At 39.5% G+C, this 24,286-nt stretch overlaps 1 protein-coding gene across 8 annotated transcripts in view; it reads right to left on the bottom strand.

Moving 5' to 3' along the window:
- Nucleotides 1-24,286, bottom strand: part of nr1h3 (nuclear receptor subfamily 1 group H member 3) — a 57,265-nt gene that overhangs the window by 5,201 nt on the left and 27,778 nt on the right. For 5 of the 8 annotated variants that reach the window (XM_008105037.3, XM_062967987.1, XM_008105044.3 and 2 more), the window contains exons 2-8: nt 18,293-18,377; nt 13,366-13,600; nt 9,530-9,796; nt 8,496-8,704; nt 6,194-6,373; nt 6,006-6,105; nt 4,445-4,558 (exon numbers count right to left, since the gene is read on the bottom strand). In XM_008105037.3, coding sequence (XP_008103244.1) covers nt 4,445-4,558; nt 6,006-6,105; nt 6,194-6,373; nt 8,496-8,704; nt 9,530-9,796; nt 13,366-13,480 — 985 coding nt within the window. In that variant the 5' untranslated portion in view covers nt 13,481-13,600; nt 18,293-18,377. Of the gene's footprint in view, nt 1-4,444; nt 4,559-6,005; nt 6,106-6,193; nt 6,374-8,495; nt 8,705-9,529; nt 9,797-10,428; nt 10,521-13,365; nt 13,601-18,292; nt 18,378-19,721; nt 19,951-20,036; nt 20,909-24,286 lie in introns of those variants that run through there. The other 3 variants (XM_008105025.3, XM_003214599.4, XM_062967989.1) reach the window with 3 other exon arrangements.

The raw sequence follows: 24,286 nt of genomic DNA, 5'->3' as shown, positions 1-24,286 counted from the left end.
TGAATCATATTTTGTCACTTGTTATCAAGCCAAAATGATAAGTCTTGGTTTGTACTTGGCTAAAGATTCTGGCTTGTCAGGAAAAAAAAATCCAAGCAAAGAATCAAATTCAGTCATGCAGTGCTTTGCAGAGATATTCATTCCCCCTTTGACTTCTTCCACATATTATTGTATTCCAACCTGGAACTTAAATGGATTGTGTACGATTGCTGCACACAAGATACTCAACACTGTAATGATACAAATACACATTTTTACTGTTGCACAGAAGGTAAAGGTAAACAAAAACAAACCTCTTGATTGCATAACCATTCACACACACATATCCATACAAAAGGCAGATTTGAAATAAATTACAGCTGCAACTCTTCTCTGATAAGTCTATATTGGCTTTGTACATCTGTATTGTGAATTTTCTCCATTTGTTTGAGCAAAAATGTTCCACTTTTATCATACTGAATCAGTACCACTGGTGATCAGCCAATTTTGAGTCAGCCACAAATTATCAATTGGATTTAGCTCTGGATTTTGACGGAATCATTCTAAGAGATTTGGGTAATTGGCTGCAATCACTCCAGAATTACTTTGGTTTTGTATTTACAGTCACTGTCCTGTTGAAAAGTGAAAACTGCACTCCAGTCCCGTGTCCCTTTCAGATTAAAAGGAGTTTCCCCCTAAAACTACCCTAACTTTAAATCCATCCATCTTTCCCTTAATACTGATCAGTTTCTGAGCTCTGCTGAGAGAAGGTACCTCTGCACCATGAAGTTGATTCTAACATGCCTCACCACGGGGATGGTATTCTCAGGGCAAATAGTACAGATATCTCCCCACACTTTCAGATTAAGAATTCACTGATTTAATTATTTACCATATTTACTACTGCCTCCAATGTTCCCCTACTCGCAACCAGAAAAATATCTCCTTCTTAGGCATTTGTAGATTCTCCAGCATGATTCTATGGTCAACTTCCATCAGAATTGTGCTGGGTAATCTACAAATGCCTAGGTCAAGGGTCTCCAAACTAAATCCTGCAGGCTGGATGCGGTCTCCAAGGTAATTTACATGGTCCCTGCCCTAAACTGAAACTACTTGAAGGCACACAACCAACAACCTCATCAGCCAAAAGCAGGCCCACACTTCCCACTGAAATACTGGTAGATGAGTTTGTTCTTCATTTTAAATATTGCATTGTTCTTTCATGTCTTTTTGCACTACAGATAAGATATGAGCATAAGATAGGAATTTGTTCAGGTTTTTTCAAACTATAGTCTGACACCACCCCCATCCCCACCCCTGAACTGGCCCTCTGTTTAAAAAGTCTGAGGACCCCTGGATTAGAGTATTGGATTAATTCCTTTCATGGCTTGTTAGAGTATTAGATTTTGTGCTTTAGTCTGGTCCCCCAACAGTCTGAGGGACTGTGAATCGACCCTTGGCTTAAAAAGTTTGAGGACCCCTGGCCTTGAGGGTGTCCACCCACATTTGCTATTTTTATTTTTATCTTGCTGGGATCCTATGCCTTTAACAAATGTTGAGTGACTTGTGTACTGTTGGATTTACACCAAATTTTACAGCAAGGCCAAAAAGATCAGTTATGATCTCATCAGACAAGGGAACCTTTCCCCATGTTTGCTGTGCCCTCCCACATGCATTTTGATACAGATTTGTTCCAGAAATGGCTTTCTTCTCACCAGTCCTCTATAAAACCATCCTTTGGGTTACTTTACTTTTTTGCCACAATAAAAATGCTTTGTATCTTCACAGTGTGGAGTATCCAGTGTCTAGCAATTAAATTAAATCCATTTGAATTTCAAGTTGTAATACAACAAAATATGGAAAGTCAAAAGGGAGAGTGCAATTTATTTGTTTATCCATCCATCCGAGAGACTAAATTTCAAATTCCCTCTCAGCCACAGAAACCCAACTGGGTGTCTTGAATAAGTCACACTCTCTCATCTTCAAAGGAAAGCAAGAACAACTTCCCTCTGAACAAATTTTGCCAAGAAAATCCTCTGATACGTTCACCTTAGAGTTGTCATGTCAGAAATGACTTGAAGGCAAACAATAACAAGGTCTCACTTCCCTCCCATATGGGATGCAAACTAAAACCTTATAGTCATGAAGGCCATTAAAAAAGGTCTTGCATTTGAGTTTAGCATTAGTAAATACTAGAAGTCTTTTGTCAATGAATTATACACTTCCTTGCTCAGTTATTTCCACTGTAAACTTGTTCAACAACCTCTGCTAGAGAGTATATGGCTCATTATACTTGGTTTTACTGAGCTCTGGAGACACTGTAGTGGTGATGTTTTGTAATTACGTGAGTTGATTTGGATGCTCACTTCTCCTGATCTTTAATGTTTCTTATGTGGATGTAAGCACCAGGGAATTGTAGAGGCTCTGTGAACTGAAGCAATGCTTGAACTAAAGTGATAACAATGCAAATTAAATCCATTTCAGTTCCAGGTTGTAACATAATGATGTGGAAAATTTAAAGAGTGGGAGAGAATCCTTCATTCAGACACTGTAGCATTAAACAGCCAATCTGCTAGTAGAAGGAGTGTTCAGGCGACATGCACAGCTGCTTCCAGCTACTATTCTCAGCAATTGGATTTATCATGGTCTATGGTCCCTGTTTTTATATTAGAGACTTCCATGGAGATGTATCTCAATGTTCTAATGTTTTCATGAAACCAACGTATTTTACATTACCTTATCTACCTCATTAGATTTTAATCATACACTTTGCACTACTGCCCAGCCTTTTTATTATCTTGTTTTTATTTGGCGGTTTTACTCAACATTATATTGCTGTAAAGTGTTGGTTTGACCTGTGTAGTGTTAAATGTTAATGATGTCTTTATTGTGAATGTATTTTTATTTTGTTTATTGTCAAAATTTGGGCTTGACCCCATGTTAGCCGCCCCGAAACCCTGCAGGGAGATGGAGGCGGGGTATAAAAATAAAGTTGTTGTTGTTGTTGTTGTTATTATTATTATTGGTCTTCAGTGACATCATAGCAGGGAGTACGATTGCAGTTTGGATGTGGTGAAGCAAGGATCTTTTTGAAATTTATTTATTATTTATAAATTTATTTATTTATTTATTTACCACATTTATATTTATTTATTTTACAACATTTATAATAATATATATATTATTCATTTATAATTTGAAATTATATGATGGTCTTCAAAAATACATCTGCACACATTTAAATTTTAAAGTAGCAACTTTTTTTCATGTCAGGAGCGACTTGCGAAACTGCAGGTTGCTTCTGGTGTGAGAGAACTGGCTGTCTGCAAGGACGTTGCTGAGGGAACGCCCAGATGTTTGATGTTTTACCATCCTTGTGGGAGGCTTCTCTCATTTTCCTTTATTGGGGAGCTGGAGCTGACAGAGGGAGCTCATTTGCGCTCTACCCAGATTTGAACCAACAACCTTCAGGTCAGCAACTCAACCTTCAAGACAGCAGTCCTGGCGGCACAAGGGTTAAACCCATTGTACCACTGGAGGCTCCAAGTAGCAACTACTGTTCTTCCATTCTATTTTCACAGCAAGTTCTATTTCTACTCTCAAAGTCTGGGGACATATGCAATGTATATATGTCAGAGGTTGTGATAAACTAACATGCATGCATTTCCAGCTCAATTAAAGAATCATAGGATCGTGAACTTGGAAGAAACCACAAGGTCATCCAGTCCAACCTCCTGCCATGCATTTGCTCTATGACACAATTGCAAGATGACCTTGGTCCATCCCTAAGAGACAGTAACAGCACCATACACAACATATATGTATTTTAAGAACCAAAAAACAGGGGGAAATTCAGAAATAGACATTTGCTTTAAATTATAGTGATCCAAAACATTTACTGAACTAGCTGTGATCAAAATCCTAAAAATAATCCAGCAAATCATTTTACCAGTGAGTGGACAAGACAAGACTCCCTGGCATAGTATAAGGTCTATCTTGTCTCTTTGCTACTCAAGCAAAAACTAAAACAGCATAAATATTTCCATGCAGGCTTCAAAAGGGAAAATTCAAAAGCACAAATCAATAGCTTTGGTAGACTTGAATCTGCAGAGCCCATGTGCTGAGGCTGACTCAGCTGGGAATGTGCATAGAAATGCAAATCTGAGTCTACAGCTGCCTGCTTACATTCTTTATTTAGAACTATTTCTAGAAAGGAAGGTTTGGTTTGTTGCCTTGGATGGATGACAAATTGCAAAGACTTATGCTGCAAAATGTGGATTAGTATGCACAGTACAAACTGTTATTCAGCACTAATAATAGGACCCTGCTGAATAATATATATGGATGTATATACATGATGTCTGATGATTAGAAAAGTCTACGATCCCATGCTCGGGAACACGAACATATCTTTCCTATCTTTTATTCAGTATCAAGTCATTACACATTTTCCCACAAATCTTACCTGCAGAAAAAATGCTGATAGCAATTAGAAGTGCGTATTCAGCGTCATTAAGCTGCAAATCATTCATTCCCTTTGAAAATCCAAAAATGGGGTTAATGAATTCAAACTGAAGGCCTGTAAGGCAAATGCAAAGAACAGGATGTTAAGAAAAGAAAAGTATTTTGCACATTGAAAATGGAAAATGGTACCAAATGAGAAATGTTGATGGGGCCTATTATAAATTGAATAGAGACTTATTTAGGGATGAAATAAACTCTCTATCCATATTTGGGCTTCTTTGTTTTTCTTTACTTATATCTACTTGGTTCAAAATGAAATCTACATAATATACAGTATTAGTTCCACTTAGAGGATCACAGAAGATAGTCAGTCCATCCACCTGAACATCTAGAAACATGGGCACATAGTAATCATTTTAATGGAGTTTAGGCATGAAAAATCATTAAGTACAAATTAAGCAAACTGCATAGGACCCCTTTAGCAATCTTCAAGCAGAATACATTGCACCACAATTGATTTACACTTTAAATGACTGTTACAAGCCCAGAGGCTACATTTCTTCACTAACAGAGTAAATGCATCCCTGAATCTCAGAATTGCAAATCTGGAAAGGACCACGTGGCTCATCAAAAGTCCAATCTCCTCTCAATACAAGAAAATCCACAGCTAAAGTATCCTTGGCAGTATCATTGGCAGTATGCCCATTCAGCCTCTAACCATGAGAGGTTACCACCTTCTGAGGAAGTCTTTTCTGCTTTTAAACCACTCTTAATGTTGCCAAGGTCCTTCTAAAGTTTCCTGACAATCTACCTCTTTGAAAGTTCAATTCATTGGTTCGCAGCCTATTCTTCAGAGTTGCAGAATCAGACTGCTCCATCTTGGAGCACCTAACATATTCAACAGTCTGTTGGGTCCAAAAGGGTGAAGGTGAGGGAGGAGAAGCATTTACTGTCCTTCCTTAAGGTTTTCCCTCTCATTGCTTTCAATTCCTTACACAAGCTCAAGGGCAATGTACTTTTTTCCATGAACTGGGTGCTTCTTTGAGTTGAAGAGCTTTGGATCCAAAGTTGTGCCTCAGCCACCCATATCATGCTCCTGGTCCTTCACATTTTAAACTTCTGACATCAGAATTCTGACATTGAACTCAACAAGGGTATGGGTTTTTCAATAAGAAGAGGGAGGCAAAAACTAAGTTTGGTACTCTTGTAGTCTTCAGGCTTCTTCCATATGGATCCTGGGATACCATTTCAAGGACCACAAGAATGCATTATTAGGACATCTAGAGTAAGTCTGATATCTGTAAAAGCTACAAACTTAATAAGCTTATGAAGTGTCATTGGTTGGGTTTATCCTTGGCAGAGTTCCTTGGCTAAAAAAATCCTATGAAATAAATCGGATTGCCATATGTTGGCAGATGACTTGACACACAAACACATAACCTACAATACCAAAATCTGACTTCTAGGACCAAAACCTGATTTTTATTTATAACTTCAGAAAAGGCTAATTAACGCCATAGTGAAGAAAAAATAGTTGTTACTTCAGACAGTGTTTAACTCACCAGCTTTGGCAAAGTCATCTCGATTATAGCTCAAATCCTTCAAAAAAGTGATACTTTCTGTTTCTGGACTGTAGCGCCGAGATGTCTCCAACAGCATCACCTTTAGCAGAAAAAACAGAAGAACTATCACTGGTGACTGCAATGGTCGCTTCTGGCAAGAGTCTTGATAAAAGGCAGGCAGGACTTACCTCTATTGTAGATGTCTTCAGAAGAGCAATCTGATCTTCCCTGGTAAGCTCAAGGAAACCTGGCAACTGCTTAGCAAAGTCCACAATCTCCTGTACAGAAAGGATTGCAAGCTCCGTGAAATGAGCAAACCGCTGCTGTCGTGCTTCACGATGAAGGGGATCTGAAATCTGAGGCCACGGCTGGAAATCAACAAGGAAGCCAAGTGGAGAGGAAGGAAGGAAGGAAGAGTTCAATAAAGGGACAAAGCAAAAACTGAAAGCCTACAGAAATGAATAAGAAATGTACCACTTCCTTCATGTCACAGTTTTTGCACACTTCCAACACAAATATCCCCTCCATTGTCCACTATTCAGTATTTAGACTGTTATCCCACCCCAAAAGTCATGTGCCCACATCCTAAGTCCAGGTGATGTGCCATGCTACCCAGCTGGCAAAATAAAGTTTCTGACTGCTTCTTACTGAGGATCATGCCTCCTGCTCAGCCTCTTGGAGGTGGAAAGAGAGCTGTAAAACACTTTGCATGGGACAGCCTTTGGAAAATGTTTAGAAGCATTCAGTAAGTCCAAAATACTCTGACCAGAATGCTGACTGGGGATAGTCACAGGGAGCATATAACTCCCTTGTTGAAAAGGAGACATTGGCTACTGGTTCAATTTTGGTGCAAAGTGCTGGTCATGGCCTATAAAGCTCTATACAGCTTAGGTCCAGCCTATCTGAAAGACCATATCTCTCTATATCAGTGGTTCTCAACCTGTGGATCCTCAGGTGTTTTGGCCTACAACTCCCAGAAATCCCAGACAGTTTACCAGTTGCTAGGATTTCTGGAAGTTGAAGGTCAAAACATCTGAGGACCCACAAGTTGAGAACCTCTGCCCTATATGAACCTGCCAGAGTCTTAAAATACTTTGTAGAGGGCTTCATCTCAGTCTCACCATCATCACAGACCCATTTGGTGAGGATACTGGAAAGAGCCTCCTCACTTCAGTGGCTGCTCCCATCATTTGGAATTTCCTTCTGTGGCTTTCTCTCTACTCTCTTTCAGTAGGTAAAGAGTCACTTTTATTCAAGCAGCTTTTAATGAGTAATTGCTTCCAGGGAGCCTTTTGTGTGCTCTATTTTTATTTTTTTATATTTCAATTTTTTAATTATATTATTTTAAAAAATTCCCCCTTCACCTCACAAAAGTGAAGAAAAAATAAAATTTAAAATTTTCTCACCTTCCAACCCAGGCATATTAAATACAAAATTCGTTATCATCCTACTATCACAATGTATATAACATCTCAATTTCTACCCTCCAGTTTCATTAATACTTTATGACTTTCAAATCCTGCAAGTATCTTCACATTTTCCTTCTTTAAAATATAAGACATAAAAGGCTCCCAGCCATTTTTATTAAGTGTTATTGATTTCTCTTTTATCAAACAGATAGCTGGTCAATTTCTGCTATTTCTAGCATTTTATAACCAATTTTTTCTTGAAAGTATATGATCTATACTCTTCCATTTTTATGCACAAAGTATTCTTGAGGCTAAGAGCATAATGTATTATATTTACTTATCCGATTTACTTATCTGAATGTATCTCTTCATATGAGCCAGCTAGATTCCTAAGATCATCTGGAGAGGCCCTGCTCTCGGTCCCACCTGCCTCGCAGGCGCGGCTGGTGGGAACGAGGGACAGGGCCTTCTCGGTGGTGGCTCCCCGGCTGTGGAACACCCTCCCCACAAATATCTGACAAGCCCCACCTCTTCTGGGTTTCAGAAAGGCTGTGAAAACATGGCTGTGTGCACAAGCTTTTAATGAGTAATATGATAACGTCGACATGGTCCAATTGAAGGCTGAAGCATGAGGTTTTTAGACAAATTGATCTAATTTACATATGTTATAATTGTTATAATGTATTTTAATGTATTTTTATAGTTTTAATTGATGATATGTACTGTTTTTGTTTTATTATTATGTTCTTGGCATTAAATGTTGCCAACTGTTGTAAGCCGCCCTGAGTCCCCCCGGGTGAGAAGGGCAGGGTATAAATGCTGGAAATAAATAAATAAATAAATAAATAAATATTAAGTTTTTATGCTTTTATATTGTACTTTTTAAAATCTAAGGTTTTAATTGGATGACTTTTAAATTGGATATAATTTTTGTTATCAGGGTTTAGCTGAGCCACCTTAGGACTTATACCGTGAAAAGGGCTGTGTGTATATGTGTTGACCAACAAGCCAAAGGAAAGTCTTATAGCTTTTTACTGCAGGGAAGTGGTGGTTGCTTTTTTACTTTAGAATGTGCTTTTACCGTCACTTTGAGTCTGTCTGAGAAAGAGCGTTGGTTGCACTGCTGCTGGGCTGACACCAGCTTTTCTATCATGTCAAGCTGCTCCGATGTCATTTGAGGAGGGGGACCTGGAGGAGATGGTGGATTGTGGCGCACGATCACTGTCCGGGCCTGATCATCTTCCTGCTTCTTAAGTTTCTTCAGCTGGATTTGCTCTTCAGAGAGAACACCTAGACATATCACATAGCATAGGAAACAGTGAGAGGGCAGCCAGCCACAAAAAAAATTGCACAGTCACCAAAAAAATAAAGACACTTCCCCCAGTATAGAGAGCTGGAAACATGAAGTCTCAGCATCTCTTGTTTCTGAGTATCAAGCTGCATTGTAATTCTGCGTCCAAGGCTAGCTTCTACATCAAATATACGGTACTGAATTATTTTTCTTCTCTTTATACCGATCCTGCACAATAAAAGTTTTCATTATTTCAGTCACATTATAACCCACAATATAAATTTGGCCTCTTGGGAATTTCTGTTCCTTAATCCATTTGTCATTTTTTTTGTTTGTTTATTTGTTTTTATTTAAATGATGAAATCAAGTTTCCAAATCTCATGACTGTGGGGAAACGTATTATACTGTTCATTCACAGTTGTCTAAAGGTTATTAATCCCTAAGGGGAATGCAAACTTTACATAAAAGAAGGTATATAGTCCATGCATCCATCTTCGTTCATGTTTCTTCATGATTATCTGCTTGTTCTCTCCCCTTGCCACTAACTGAGATTCTTCTATGTGCTTAAGTTCAACCGATCTCAGTATTCACTTCAGTATTAAGTGAAAGTTCAAAAATTACAACTGAAATATTTTCCAATTCAGTATATTATATTATTCATACAGACAGACATACGCTTTTTCTGAGGACAGTTAGAATACCATCACACATTTACTACTCTTTATGTAGTAAAGAGCACCAATAACCCCACTGTTCCTATATGTTGCTTTTCCCCACATCCTCCTTACTCATGTTACTCGCAAATGTCCATTCTTGCCACTTACACTGCTCTCGCATGCCGGCCTCCTGGCATTTGCGCAAACGGCACTCTTGACACTTTCGGCGCATGTACATGTCCATCTCACATCTGCCCCCATTCTTGCAAACATAGTGCGCTCCCTTGATGATGCTGCGTCGGAAAAATCCCTTGCATCCCTCACAGCTCAGAACATTATAGTGGAAGCCGGAGGCCTTGTCGCCACACACGCTGCACACCTCGTTCCCAAGCATCTTGGGAGCTGGGCCCTTCTTCCGTTTCAGGGGTGTTTTTTCTATAGATATATACAGAGTAGAAAATATATCTGCCAAGAATTCTTAGAGTCAACAATAATAATAACAGCAACAATTTAGCGAGATACAACATAATTAAAACACACAAATAAAACATAATACTATTAAAATTCATATATTAAAACACAAAGGACAAAGATTAAAACACCAGTATTAATAAAATGTAAAGTTAAAATTCATTATTTAAAATTGACTGTGTAAGCCTGCCAGAAAAGATACGTCTTCGATTCTGCCTTAAAAATTCACAGCTCATTTCACTGTCAAATCTCTTCCTTCAGGTACAACATAATTAAAACATACAAATAAAACATGATACTATTAAAATTCATATATTAAAACACAAAGGACAAAGATTAAAACAACAGTATTAATAAAATGTAAAGTTAAAATTCATAATTTAAAATCTCTTCCTTCAGGTCATTCTATAGCAGCCATAAACAAACTTCAGCCCTCCAGGCGTTTTGAACTTCAACTTCCAAAATTCCTAGATGGCTGGGATTTCTGGGAGTTGAAGTCCAAAGCACCTGGAGGGCTGAAGTTTGTCCATGCCTGTTCTACAGTTTTGAGTTAATACAGAGGTTAGCAAAAGTCAATATGACTCTGAGAACTGTACCTCCTAAAAAAGGAAACAAGAAATTCCTCTTCCATTAAAATCCCCCTGCATATTATTATTATTATGTTCATTTATATCCCGCTTTATCTCTCCTGAAAGAGACTCAGAGTCAGAATATTGGCTTCTTTCTGACCAATAGAAATCTGCAAATTAGCACATATGCATTCAAATAATCAGATACATCTATAGATATATAAGATACCTAAGCAAAATATTTCTTGTCCTAACCTGGTTCTGGAAGGTCTAAATAACTTAAAGGCACCAGGTCCTGTCTGACCTTGATAGCTAAGAAGGGTGGCCTTTGTTAATACTTGGACAGGAGACTGTCAATGAAAATCAAGTGATGTAGGCTATACTGTACTTTGGAAAAAGAAATTGACAAAAGTACCTTTGAGCATTCATTGCCTAAGAAAACCCTATGAAATTCATTAGGTCACTAAAAGTCAACAAGCAACTGGAGGGCACAAGCACACCACGGCAATTGATCTTTAGCGGGCTAACCAGTGGAGGGCAGCATTGTTTCATTTACTCTGGCTAGAGTCTGACTATATTTGATAAGGAACTGAAAAGAGCATTGCTTGCTGAATTGTAATATCAACACATTTATCCTTTTTTATTTTCTGTTTCACTATCTCTTCAGTCAAGGCTTTTGAAACAATGCAAAATGCAGAGCAGAAAAACAAGGAATGTGTACGCCGATCATGAACAGCTGTCCTCCTGCTTTCCAAAATGAAAAAAAGGAAACAGGTTTTGTCAGTTCTTATAGAATCATAGAATCGTAGAGTTGGAAGAGACCTCATGGGCCATCCAGTCTAACCCCCTGCAAGAAGCAGGAAAATCTCATTCAAAGCACCCCCGACAGATGGCCATCCAGCCTCTGCTTAAAAGCCTCCAAAGAAGGAGCCTCCACCACAGTCCAGGGGAGAGAGTTTCACTGCCGAACAGCTCTCACAGTAAGGAAGTTCTTCCAGATGTTCAGGTAGAATCTCCTTTTCTGTAGTTTGAAGCCATTGTTCCGCGTCCCAGTCTCCAGGGCAACAGAAAACAAGCTTGCTCCCTCCTCCCTATGACTTCCACTCACATATTTGTACATGGCCATCATGTCTCCTCTCTGCCTTCTCTTCTGCAAACTAAACATGCCCAGCTCTTTAAGTCAATCCTCATAGGGCTTTTTCTCCAGACCCTTAATCATTTTAGTCACCCTCCTTTGGACGCTTTCCAGCTTGTCAACATCTCCCTTCAACTGCGGCATTTTCTTCCAGCATTTAACACAGGACAGGTGCATTGATTTGCCTGCTCAGGAAATCAACAGTTACAGCAATGTTTGGGTCTTGTCACCATTGCTAAATACAAAACCTTTCCAATTGCTGTTCTGTACAAGCTTTGTCCCTTCACTCTTTGACTATCAAACACAACCTTTCAACCACCCTTTAAAAAAATCAGTATATGCACCTCGTACCCTCTGTGGTGGCTCACAGTGGGTTAAACTGCTAAGCTGCTGAACTTGCTGAACAAAAGGTCAGCAGTTCAATTTCGGGGAGCGGGGGGAGCTCCCCCTGTTAGCCCCAGTTTCTGCCAACCTAGCAGTTTTAAAACAATCAATAGGTACCTCTCCAGCAGGAAGGTAACGGTGCTCCATGCAGTCATGCTAGCCACATGACCTTGGAGGTGTTCGGTTTAGAAATGGAGATGATCACCAACCCACAGAGTCGGACACAGTTAGACTTAATGTTAGGGGAAAACCTATACCTTTACCTTACCCTCTGTCAGCTGTAAATATCCCAAAAATGTTTTATTTTATGTTACTGATTTAAAAAATTACTTCTCTTTGTATTTTTCTATCTGAGTTCTAGGGTGGTAGACTAGACAACATCTTGCAGTTGTTTCTATTTCCTTCTGACAATTTTGATACAAAGCACCAAGAGCTATAGAATCCTGGATCCTGCCTCAGACACCATTAAGATTTACAGCATGGCATATTTCAATGAAAATGAGAAGCCAAATCAAGGCAAGTCACCAGGTACAACTGAAAAAGAATCAGCGCATCATGTTGTGTAGCCCTTTGTGTTTTGTGCATAGTCAAAAAGCACTCCTTCTTCACATCTACAATTCAGTTTGTTCCTTTAACTTTAGGAACATAAACATAGCCATTAAATCCAAAAACTCTAATGAGAGATAGGTTGGGTCTTCACTGCTGAAAAGGAGTTTGATTTGTGGCTTTGATTATAAGTTTGTTCTAAGAATAGTAAGCAGTATATACTGCTTCTTCCAACATCATACTGATATTGGAAGAAACAGCAGCTTCTACATTTGTTCTTGGTGCTCTCTTGTTCCTTATAGATGAGATGGTTTAGACAGAAAAAAATTGTCTCCCTTTCCTTTCTCTGTCAGTCATCCATGTGCTTGAGGCAGATAATATTTTCTGGTTCCTTTAATTAAGTGACTGTCTTATGTTGCATAAGAAAAAGAACCCAGCCTAGCTGAACCCCTCCAATTTCTGCTTTTGGATAAGGGAGACACACTGCATTGTATCTCCTTGACTCTTTTAGTTTAGAGAGAATTTCTCTTTTCTCTTTTAGTTTAGAAAGAATTAGGCTACTGCTATCCAAGACTGTATATACTTACTAAATGTTCCTCCTGCTGAGGATTCTAAACTTATTTTCTGCCTGCCATTTGAGTCTTTCAAACATCCTAAGATGGCACCTCCACTGTGACTGGAGTAAAGGCTCTAATCATCTAACGCAGTGGTTCTCAACCTGTGGGTCCCCAGATGTTTTGGCCTTCAACTCCCAGAAATCCTAACAGCTGGTAAATTGGGTGGGATTTCTGGGAGTTGTAGGCCAAAACACCTGGGGACCCACAGGTTGAGAACCACTGGTCTAACAGGTCTTTCATGCCCATAATAATTCTTCACAATCCTTCCCCTCTAACACTTACCTATATGCTCAAGAGGAATCTCTGAGCTATGGAAAAGTGCAAAGCCTTTCTCCTCCATGTCAAATACACCTCTCTTCTTCCCATGACTCTGTGCCACAAGCTGTGAGGGCCCCATGATGTTCTTCTGTAGACAGGTTCACATTCTTCTTGCTTCTATAGCATGGTTACGATCACAATGGAAACATATCAATTGTTACAATAATCCTCGGAAAAATGAGATGCCTCTCAAGGAAAGCTGAAAGCCAAGGAAAGAAAACACAACTCCTGAAATCACTGTGAAGTTCCACTAACCCAGGCTTCCTCCTTTTCTACTGGTTTGTTCCCCAATAATTGCCATCTCTTCCTTTTTACCTGGGAGGCATTACACTTCTTAACTTCATTCCTTTGCAGGATAACATATAGCCAACATTTCCACTTAAAACCATTCCACTAGTGGAAAGACAGCTAAAACAGATTCATATACATAAACTTTAAAAATACAAATAGTAAAAGTAAAAATAGTAAAGCCAGCAAAAGAAGAAATAAATTGCAATGCAACTGATAAAACATTGTGCAGTTAGATGTCTTAACAGCATAAAGTCAAAAGTGAAGACCTCCTATTGGTGACAATGTCACTTTGATAGAGGTCTGTGAGAAAATATTATTGGCAGATACACATTTGACACATTGAGAAAAGGAGTCAAAAGAAAGAAAGAAGTTTACAAAATAACACAATTTCTTCCAAGCTATTTAAAATAAACCTTGTTGAATCCAGACTAATAAACAAAACCCACATTTCTAGCCCAGCTTAATCCATGGAAGTATCTTGGACATTTTGGCCATTCTGGAAGAGATTTCAGAGGCGGGAAACAACGTGTTTGTGTCTTAGATGTTGGTTATGGTAGGGGATTTTTTAGAAGAACATTTAACCACATTTTATTTTAAAGAAAGAGCTTGTAGATCATAAAAGCACTAAAAATTATAACAACACAATATAAATCCGGTATCAAAGGGACCAGTATCCTCAGTTTCATTTATTCATATCGGACTAAATACTCCTCTCCAGACATTTTTAGGTCTTTCAACACAACTTAATGACATTCTTGGGCTAGAAGTCCTTCATTTCAACAGGGTAAGCTAGGTATTATTCACAGTATATGTTGGTTTAATTTAATGATGTTAGGTTTAATTAATTGATCTTAGCTTTAATTTGATGTTAGGTTTTAATTGCTGTTTTCATATGTAGGGTTTTCCTGGAATTTTATGTCAGTATTTGTTTGTTTTATGGAGAGATTGAATGTTTGCCGTTGTATGTTGGAATCCGCCGAGTCCTCTTGGTGAGATAAGGCAGAATACAAATTTTTTATTATTATTATTATTATTATTATTATTATTATTATTATTATTATTATTATTCACACACAGTCCAAATCATATTCACCACTGATCTGAGAGTCATACTGTAATGACAAAAGAATTTATATACACACAACAGAAATCTGAGTGATGCAATTCAATCGTCTGCTGGTCTCAACTTAGAAATTAAGTAACACTGGTGTGAACTAATACTTTGGGGCAGTATGTTCCAGAAAACAGGGAGGCAAGCCAGACAGCTGGAGCCACAGAGAAAGACACAGATTCATGCCTAGAAGAATTTCAAAAGTGACATGTCATCAATCATGCAAAGATGCCAAGTCAAACAGCAAAAGTGAAACTTGCTGCTGCGTAGACATTTTAATTAATGAGGCAGTTTTTGACAGGGCAAAAACTTGAAATTATTTACACTTGGATAGCTTGAAAGGAAGGCTGTTATGAAGCAATTATAATAAGTCCCTAGAGACTCAGGTAATATTTTTTTCACAGAGCTGAAAATATTCTGGAAAAAGGCCCTGGTTGCCTGGGATTAATCTGGTTTATACTGGCCATTTTAACATTTCTGTTTCCATTTTGAAATGGCTTGTATGACTTGGTGTGTTTCATTCCCTGCCTGTCACCTAATCTAGCTTCTTTTCCTGTCTAGTGCACAGGAAGGTAAATCAACCTTAATATGTTCACATATTACAGGGGTTTAAAGCTCTTGCCTTTCTGGTCTCCTTAAACATTCCCAGAAATGCACTTTCAGCTATTTCCAGATGTGTAGAGACGGGTAGCATTTCTCTTAATCCATTTGATCCTGGGGCAGAAAATTAGTTCCTGGATTGCTGAAGTCACTCAAAAGATTCAAGAGATATTAATCAATACAGTAGCAACAAAAATGTCCATTTCCAAGCTAAGTTCAAAGTGCAAAAGTAGTTTGCATTCAATTAACTCGGTGTGAGAGGAGAGAAGCGGGCAGAGGGCTACCCTTCCTAAATTCAATACATACATTTCACAGTTTTATACTGGGGCAGTAAGGAAGCAGTTCCTAATGGGGCCATGATAACTCAAACAAGAGCACAAGTCAGGGAATATGCTGAAGAATGGTTTAGTTTTTTTTGTCTTACCGCCACTGAAACCCCCATCAGGCAAAAGTTACAATTTTATTTCTACCCTATATGCTGTCACTCATTGTAGCAGAGGACTGGGAATTGAAGACTTTGTTCCCTTTCTTTTCTTTCCCAGTTGAACTAAAAAGAGCCCCCCCCCCCCAAAAAAAGAACATACATGAAGCAATCTTCTGTCCACTAGATATCAATGATCACTGCTGTGTGAAACAGAGCAGGAGAACAGAAAGAGTTGACAGATCAGAGCCGGTCCAACAATGAGACGAATTAAGCAGTCACTTTGGGCACCAAACATACGGGGGCGCAGTCAAGACTGCTTTTTCTGTTGATTTGTTGTAAAACATGATGTTTTGGTGCTTAATTTGTAAAATCTTAATGTAATTTTATGTTTAATAGGCTTTTCCTTAATCCCTCCTTATTATCCATCATTTTCGCTTATCCAACGCTTTTATTTTTCAGTTATTGTTTTTTGGGAGGGGTGCCAAAATTCTGTTCACCTACACTTGAAAAATACCTAGGGCTGGCTCTGTGACAGATGGATATTAACCCTTGAGTCCATCTACCCTGCAGGATTAATGTAGTTTGACACAACTTTAACTGTTATAACTCAATGCTTTGCAGTCCTGAGATTTGCAATTTGTTAAGGCTTCCTATGCTATTTCAATATTTTGTTGAACTATACACTACTGAAAAATCATGATTTATACGAGAAATTTCAGCACATGAGAGTAACTAGATGGCATTAAGAAATGTCCTTAAGACTTACAATACTGTGCAACACTCAGTTAGGAGAACAGCAGTGAATAATATATGCTTAGAGTGTTGTGTACTTTCCAGGCTGTATGGCCATGTTTTAGTAGCATTTTCTCCTGATGTCTCACCTGCATCTGTGGAGGATCTGTAAAGATGCCAGCCACAGATGCAGGTGAAACGTCAGGAGAAAATACTGCTAGAACACAGCCATAGAGCCTGGAAACCACACAACACTCAAGTGATTCTGGCCATGAAAGTGTTCAACAATATATGCTTATTTCTTTTAATAACTGAAGTGTTTTTAATAAAATATTGTTTAATAAAGAAAGTTGGAGTGTGGGCATCTACAAGACTGAAAAATTGTCATTTTAACTTCTAAAGTTTTAAATAGACTTGACTTAGTAGGGGCAAAGTACTCATCAACAACTGAATAATCAACAACTATTGAGAAGTATCACTTGACTATCCCTTATCCAAAATGCTTGGGACAAGAACCTTTTGGATATCTGAATTTTTCCAGATTTTGGAATATCTATATTTACATATATGAACATAATAAGATATCTTGAAGATAGCACCCAAGCCTGAACACAAAATTCATTTATGCTTTGCATACACCCTATACACATAATCTGAAGGTATTTTAATAACTTTATTCACAAAACAAAGTTTGTGTACACCAAATCATCAGAAAGCAGGGGTTTCACTATTTCACCCACTCATGTGGACAATTTTGAGTATTTCAGATTTCAGAATTTACTTACTTTACCTATTCCTTGTTCTCATTTGCTCCTAAATCAGGATGAAAATTGTTGAAGGTATATATTATTGCTCACAAAAATGTGAATCCCATGTGCATGAAACAAGAAGCCAGAATTATAGTAGAATTATAACACTGGTGCCTGCTTCTTGCATGTTCAAGCTACAAACAGCTTTTGTCCACAGTTTATGATCTGTCTCGTCTTTGCCCCAACAAATAAGAAAAAAAAATCTAGAACTTTAGGGTACCATTCTAGATTTTGAGAGAAGAGACCAATCAAATTGTTGGGTGAGGACCTCATAGTACATAAAGCATTGAGGAAAGGTTTATAGTTGCTCAGCCAGTTGGGGATTGGTTATCAGCATGCCACATTATGCCACAGAATCCAGTATTCTGGTACTCTATATAGATACACAGTAGTTATTGTCTGAATGGACCAATAAAAGCAATTCAGGGATGAGTATTTGAAATAAGGACTAGAAACCTAAGTAAGGAGAGATAAACACCAATACAAAGAAAAGCATCAAAAAGGATGCAGGAATAGTAGTGTATGAGGACACAGTGGAATGCATGCAAGTTCCTCAGTTGTGCAATCTGCGGTACATCTGGAAAAACAACAAATGCCTTATGAAGTTCTTATGAGTAGTGAACTACATTTCTTTGCTTATTATTCCCAAGGGAATGAATTCAAGATGGAAGTAATGGGACAATGTTCTTTTAATTCCCTTGAAGACTTATACGAACAAAAGGACATCATAGTAGTAACTTCCCAAACCTTTATACTCAAAATGAAGAATAAAAACTGATCTAGCTTCTTTAGAGCCAATAACAGTTATGGGGACCGTCCAGAACATGTTTTTCCTGCTACAGATTAAAATGGCTACAATTTTGTTGCTTTTTAAGAAAAATACTTTATGAAGACTTTTTACTAAATTCTGAATTCTTATTTTACCTTAGTGGATCCACAAGCAACTTCAGCGTGTTGATTCTTATCTAATGTTGTTTGACGAAAAAATCCAAAATGAGAAATGAAGCATCTGAAAGAAAAGATATGTATTATGTCCAACAGGAATATGCTTTTCTGAAACAAGGGATATTTTTTTTAAAAAAAGCTATACAACAATCTATGCTGCATCCACTTGGAAGAATGATGTGTCTCCACAGGAGGTATATTCTAGTTTCAGTGCTGAAAAAGGGGAACCTGAGAGCGAGGACTTGTGAACAACAGAGAATTTAAAATATACATATATGTTCCCTTCCCTTTGTTCTAAGAATTAGCACCAAATGCAGCACACAGCTACATTAGAAGTAGCTACAGAGAGATACAGGAAAATCCATATAATCAGTTATGGAAATTATGCAGTTATACAAATGTTTATTTCTATAAACTATATCAAATGATTATTATATTAAAAGTAATTTAAAAGGCACCAATTAAAGCACATAGATACATTACCAATCCATTAAAAGCTATTTTCTCAACAGCCATCCAATTACCAAAAGTTGCCAAGGATACAAAGGTCTCTTGCCAGCCAAAAAAAAAAACTGTAAGGACTGTGCAACAATAATGGTATGTATTTATGGTATTTATGCTCTCTCACACAAGTTTTTAAAAACCAATATACTGAATATCCACTACTGGAGAACAGGGAGAAAATGCCAAAATTATAAATAATTATAATCATTCTAGACGTATGAAATCAATGTTAACAGGTCAGATACTAAGACAAAACAAGCCTAAAGTTTTGTTAAAATCTATTATTTGGGCATTGCATTTTAAAGCCAACTCATAAAACAATTCACAAGCCTTTAAGTTCTCCAGAACTCTTTGTTAGCCAAGATGGTAAAAAATAGGAAAGGAGACCATTAAGGCCGTGAAGTCTTTTGTACACTAATCTTGACAGAAATCACTCCCCATCCCAAAAAAAGGAAAGTTCATAATTGTAAAGAAAAATAATTAAATGTTCAGTTTGTTTACAATGTTTAGTAAAACCTGGATAAAGCATTAAATTGATTAATGCCCAATTAAAAATCATAGTACTTTTCAGCAAAGTCACGGTCCTGTTTTTGCAGAACTGAACAGGACTGTTGATAACAGGCTGCCTTGGAGGTCTCTCATTCATCCAGTTGCTATGCGTCAAAGGCGACTTAGAATGACAACAAAGTTGTGTTTAATATGACCACTTACCTCAGCAAGTCTGGAAAAAAACTAATTATATTTTTATTGCAGTCCACCAACCACTTTTGTTAACAGCACAATCAGGGTTGAGGTTTTCAAAACCCACAGACCACTATGGTTCTTACCATATCAATCATCACCAATTCAAGAGTCTACTTGGGAATGAAAGCAACCATTCATCCTGCCTTAAATTTGGTCTTACCTTAGTCACTGCTTGTCACAAGAAAATATAAAGTACAAATGCTCCTTTTTCTATCATGTCATTCCAGTGGTTTATTTGTATGTCCTCCTTCATTTTTGCTCCTGCAATGAAACCCAGCCCAATTCCAACTTGCTTGAGTGTACCAATACTTCCCTCTCTAAATGTACTGGGAGACCCAGGTTCTTCTAATAATGCAACTAGAGCCTACTAGAAATATTTAAAAGCCCAGTGGCAAAGAGAACAAGTTTGGCTTTAGAGTTCCTGCAAATCTTTTCATTTTACTGCAGTTAAAACAACATACTGTGTTAAACATACCTGCAAACTGTAACTGTGGAGTGCACTGCTTTGCCAGTTCTTGTTCTTAGTACCAGCCCCAGATGCCAAAAGACAGACTATTTGGCAAGTCTTCCTCTCAAAAGCACAATTAGAGTGAAGAGCACAACCCATGGGGAAGTAAATGTAAGGGAAAGGCTGAGAGAAGCATATTATCCCTTGGTTTGTGGTCACACTAGTGTCTCCTATCAGGCGCCAAGTACTTCCAAGATGTTGGCATCAGCCCTTATCCCCACCCTTAGAAGTAGCTGAGCAACATTGAGAACAAAGGTCCTAAGGTCAACTCCAAAGGTCATCCAGTCCAGCCTCCTGTTCTGCAGGATACACAATCAAAGCACCCCTGACAGATTACTCTCCAGTTTCTTGCTTAAAAAGATACAGAGGAGACTTCGCCACACTCCAAGGCAGTATATTTCACTATTAAACAGCTCTTATCATCAAGATGTTCTTCCTGATGTTTAGGTGGAATCTTTTTTTATTTCAGTTTGAATCTATTGCTCCATGTCCCTGTCTCTGAAGCAGTAGAAAATAAGTGCGGCTCTCTTCAATATGACATCCCCTCAAATGTTTGAATATCGCTATCATGTCAGCTCTTAATCCTCTTTTCTCCAGGCTAAACATGCTCAGCTCCCTAAGCTGCTACTTATAGGACACAATTTCCAAGTCTTTTACCATTTTAGTTGCCTTCTTCTGGACATGTTCCAGCTTGTCAGTATTCTTGAATTGTAATGCCCAGGACAGGACACAGTCTTCCAGGTATGGTCAAAAACAAATGTAATTATGCAAGACATCATTATCTAAACAAACCAATTAAGATTATTATAAATTTACTTTGGGATAACTTCTCATACCCAAAGCAGCCTAATGGTTCTCTTCCACCACCACATACTATATGCTTCTCCATGGTAAAATCTCTGTTCTTTTCATTAACAACAGCTTTGCTTTTGTCCTCATTCTCTCACAGTTAAGTCATTAATGTCTAAAAAATTCCTTCCATATATGTCATCTGTATAAGAATGTGAAGCCATGCAAGAATTGACCCCAACAACTAGAGCAGAGTACAAGGTGAGATGGGGAAAGGAGGAATTGCTTAAACCCGAGCTTCAGGGGAAAAAATCCTTGCAAGTCATAGAATCCCCAGCTACAAAAATACTGGTAGTCTTTCCAAGTGAGGGTTTAAACTTGTTCCTTTAGGCCATGTCACGACCCAGGCTGCAGAGCACCAATAACCATACACAGAGGCCAGAATCTATCTAATATCTTTATTGAAGGAATATATAAAGTTAATAAAAACAAGTGTAGAAAATAGTCCAGAATTAGACCTTTCAGGAAAGGTCAGAATTAGTCCAAAAAAGCAATGTCCAATAAGAAATATTAAGGTCCAAAGTTGTAATCCAATAACCGAAACACTCACTTTGCCAAGCAAAGTGAGGGGAGATGACAAGGTCCTTTAGTCCATGAAACTTGAGCGAGGCTAGGAAATAACTTGATACTTGAAACAAGGCTTGAACGTGGGACAAGGTAACTAAGAACAAGAACAAGGTCCGTGGAATAACTTGATAAAATCCGTGGAACAAGGTAAGGATTGATCCTGGGAAACAAGGCAAAGTCCGTAGATAAACAAAGGCTGGGAAGCAAGGCGAAGGCTGGATAGCAAGGCAAGGCTTGAGCAGGAGCGAGGCTTGAATCGGAGCGCGCTGTCCAGACACAACTCGCTCCGTAGGCTGACGAATTGACTCCGCGAAGTTACTACGCGGGTAAAACACCTAAATAGAGTCTAACTTTCCCGCCGAAGCAGTTCTCTGGGAATCAGAACCGAAAGCTAAACTCTGAGACCAGATGTGAGACTCCCCAAAGATTCTCACGAGAAGCAGTCTTAATTGGCCACATTCTTAGCTGCAATCCTCGCACTCCTGCGCGAAGCTGATTCCAAACTTCTCTGTTGTTTACAAAACTCCCGGCGCAAGAACACGGGAGAAGTAGGCTCAGGGCTTGTTTGACATACTTCTGGGAGACAACTTTCTTGCAGGTGCAAGGTTCCCAGATCTGCCTGGGAAAGATCTGGCTGAGAGGAATCCAGTTCAGACTGGGAAGGTAAAAAACCCAAGTTTTCATCTTCATCAGGAATTACAATGTCCTGAGCAGGACTACAAGGCCCATGGGTCATCACACTATCCCCCTCCTCAAGGCCCCTCCCAAACTGGGGCCCTCTCCCCGAGGCGCGAGGTCGCGGTTTGGTGGGATAGGTCTGATGAAAGCGACGGGTTAGATCAGGAGCATGGACTGTGGAGGCGTCTTCCCAAGAGCGTTCCTCAGGGCCAAAACCCACCCAGTCAATGAGATATTGTAGGCGGCGGCGGTGAAAGCGAGAATCCAAAATGTCCTCAACCTCGAACTCCTCCTCCCCATTCATCAAAACAGGAGGGGGGGCCGGTTGGTCTGTATCAGGTCGCACACCATCCGCCGGAAGGAGCAGGGAACGGTGAAACACTGGGTGAATGCGCATTGAACGCGGAAGTTGGAGTTTGAAAGTCACGGGGTTTAATTGCGCCACCACTGGATAGGGGCCAATGAAACGGGCATCTAACTTCCGGCAAGGGCGGTGGGAGGGCAGAAAGCGAGTGGACAGGAAAACCCGATCTCCTACCTTGATTTCGAGGCCCGGCTGGCGATGTTTGTCAGCGTGGCGTTTATAGTCCTCCTTGGCTTGGTCCAGTTGCTGGAGCAAAAGTTGTTGCACCGCTGTGAGTTCCTGCAGCCAATCCTCTGCTGCGGGAACTTCTGAAGTTTCAATGACAGGGGGGAAGAAACGTGGATGGAAGCCGTAGTTTGCAAAGAACGGCGTTTCTTTTGTAGAAGCTTGAACTCCATTGTTGTAGGCAAACTCAGACAGTGGTAACAGAGAAGCCCAATTGTCCTGTTGGTAGTTTACATAACAGCGAAGATACTGCTCCAAAGTGGCATTGGTGCGCTCCGTTTGCCCATCTGTTTGGGGATGATGAGCTGAAGATAAGCGAGAGTCTATGCCCAATAGTTTTTGTAGTGCCTTCCAAAAACGAGAGGTGAATTGAGATCCACGGTCTGTGACTAAACTCTTGGGCAATCCATGTAGTCTGAAAACATGTTGAAGAAATAGATCCGCAGTTTCTTTGGCCGTGGGGAGGCCTTCGCAGGGAATGAAATGGGCTAACTTGGTGAAAAGGTCCACCACCACTAAGATCGTGGTGAATCCACAGGAAGGTGGTAGGTCAGTGATGAAATCCGCGGAAATTATTTCCCATGGGCGAGATGGGGTAGGAAGGGGGTGTAAAAGCCCTGAGGGCTTCTCCCTTCGTATCTTGGAGCGCTGGCATACTGGGCAGGTGTTGACATATTTTTCCACATCCTTGCGGATCTTGGGCCACCAAAAATCCCTTAGGATCAAATGCATAGTTTTAAATAGTCCGAAGTGTCCTGCTGGTTTGCAGTCATGACACAGACGAAGCGTTTTTTCCCTGCCCGGTCCGGGTGGGATATAAACATGATTTCTATAGCAGAGCAGCCCATCTTTAAGCGAAAAGGGAAAATGCAGACCTTGGCGAAGTTGGTCCTGCGCCCAGGCATCTGCTTGCTGACTAGCCCTGATTTCTTGAGCACAGATGGGTCCTGGAGTAGGGGAAGTTGAACCAATGGGAGTGGATTTGGTGTTCCCCACCGTGAGCGTGGCAAAGTTCTCGGGTTGTAGCAGTTGGGATTCAAAGGTCTCCTTGCGTCCTGCAGCGTATTCCGGTTTACGTGACAGGGCGTCTGCTTGCTTGGTTTGGGCTGGGGTCACATAATGGATCTGGAAGTTGAAACGTTCAAAGAATAAAGCCCAACGTTGCTGCCTCTGATTCAGTTTGCGGGCAGTTCTTAGATGTTCTAGATTACGATGATCAGTGTGGACTTCAATGGGAAATTTGGCCCCTTCTAGCCAATGTCTCCAAGTTTCAAAGGCTGCCTTTATGGCCAGTAGTTCTTTTTCCCAAATGGTGTAATTCCTCTCTGGTGTGGTTAGTTGACGAGAGTAAAAGGCACAGGGATGGAGGTGATCTCCCACCGGTTGTAAGAGTACAGCCCCAATTGCCACATCAGAGGCGTCCGCTTGCACCACAAAAGGGGTTCCAGGATTTGGGTGCTGTAGAATTGGCTGGGAGGTGAATAGTTTCTTTAGTTGCTGGAACCCTTTCTCTGCTTGATCAGTCCAGCGGAAA

The sequence above is a fragment of the Anolis carolinensis genome, chromosome 1 (genome assembly GCF_035594765.1).
Source record: "Anolis carolinensis isolate JA03-04 chromosome 1, rAnoCar3.1.pri, whole genome shotgun sequence".
Classification (NCBI taxonomy): domain Eukaryota; kingdom Metazoa; phylum Chordata; class Lepidosauria; order Squamata; family Dactyloidae; genus Anolis; species Anolis carolinensis.
The sequence above is the reverse complement of the archived record's forward strand: the minus strand, read 5'-3'. Positions and strand labels throughout refer to the sequence as shown.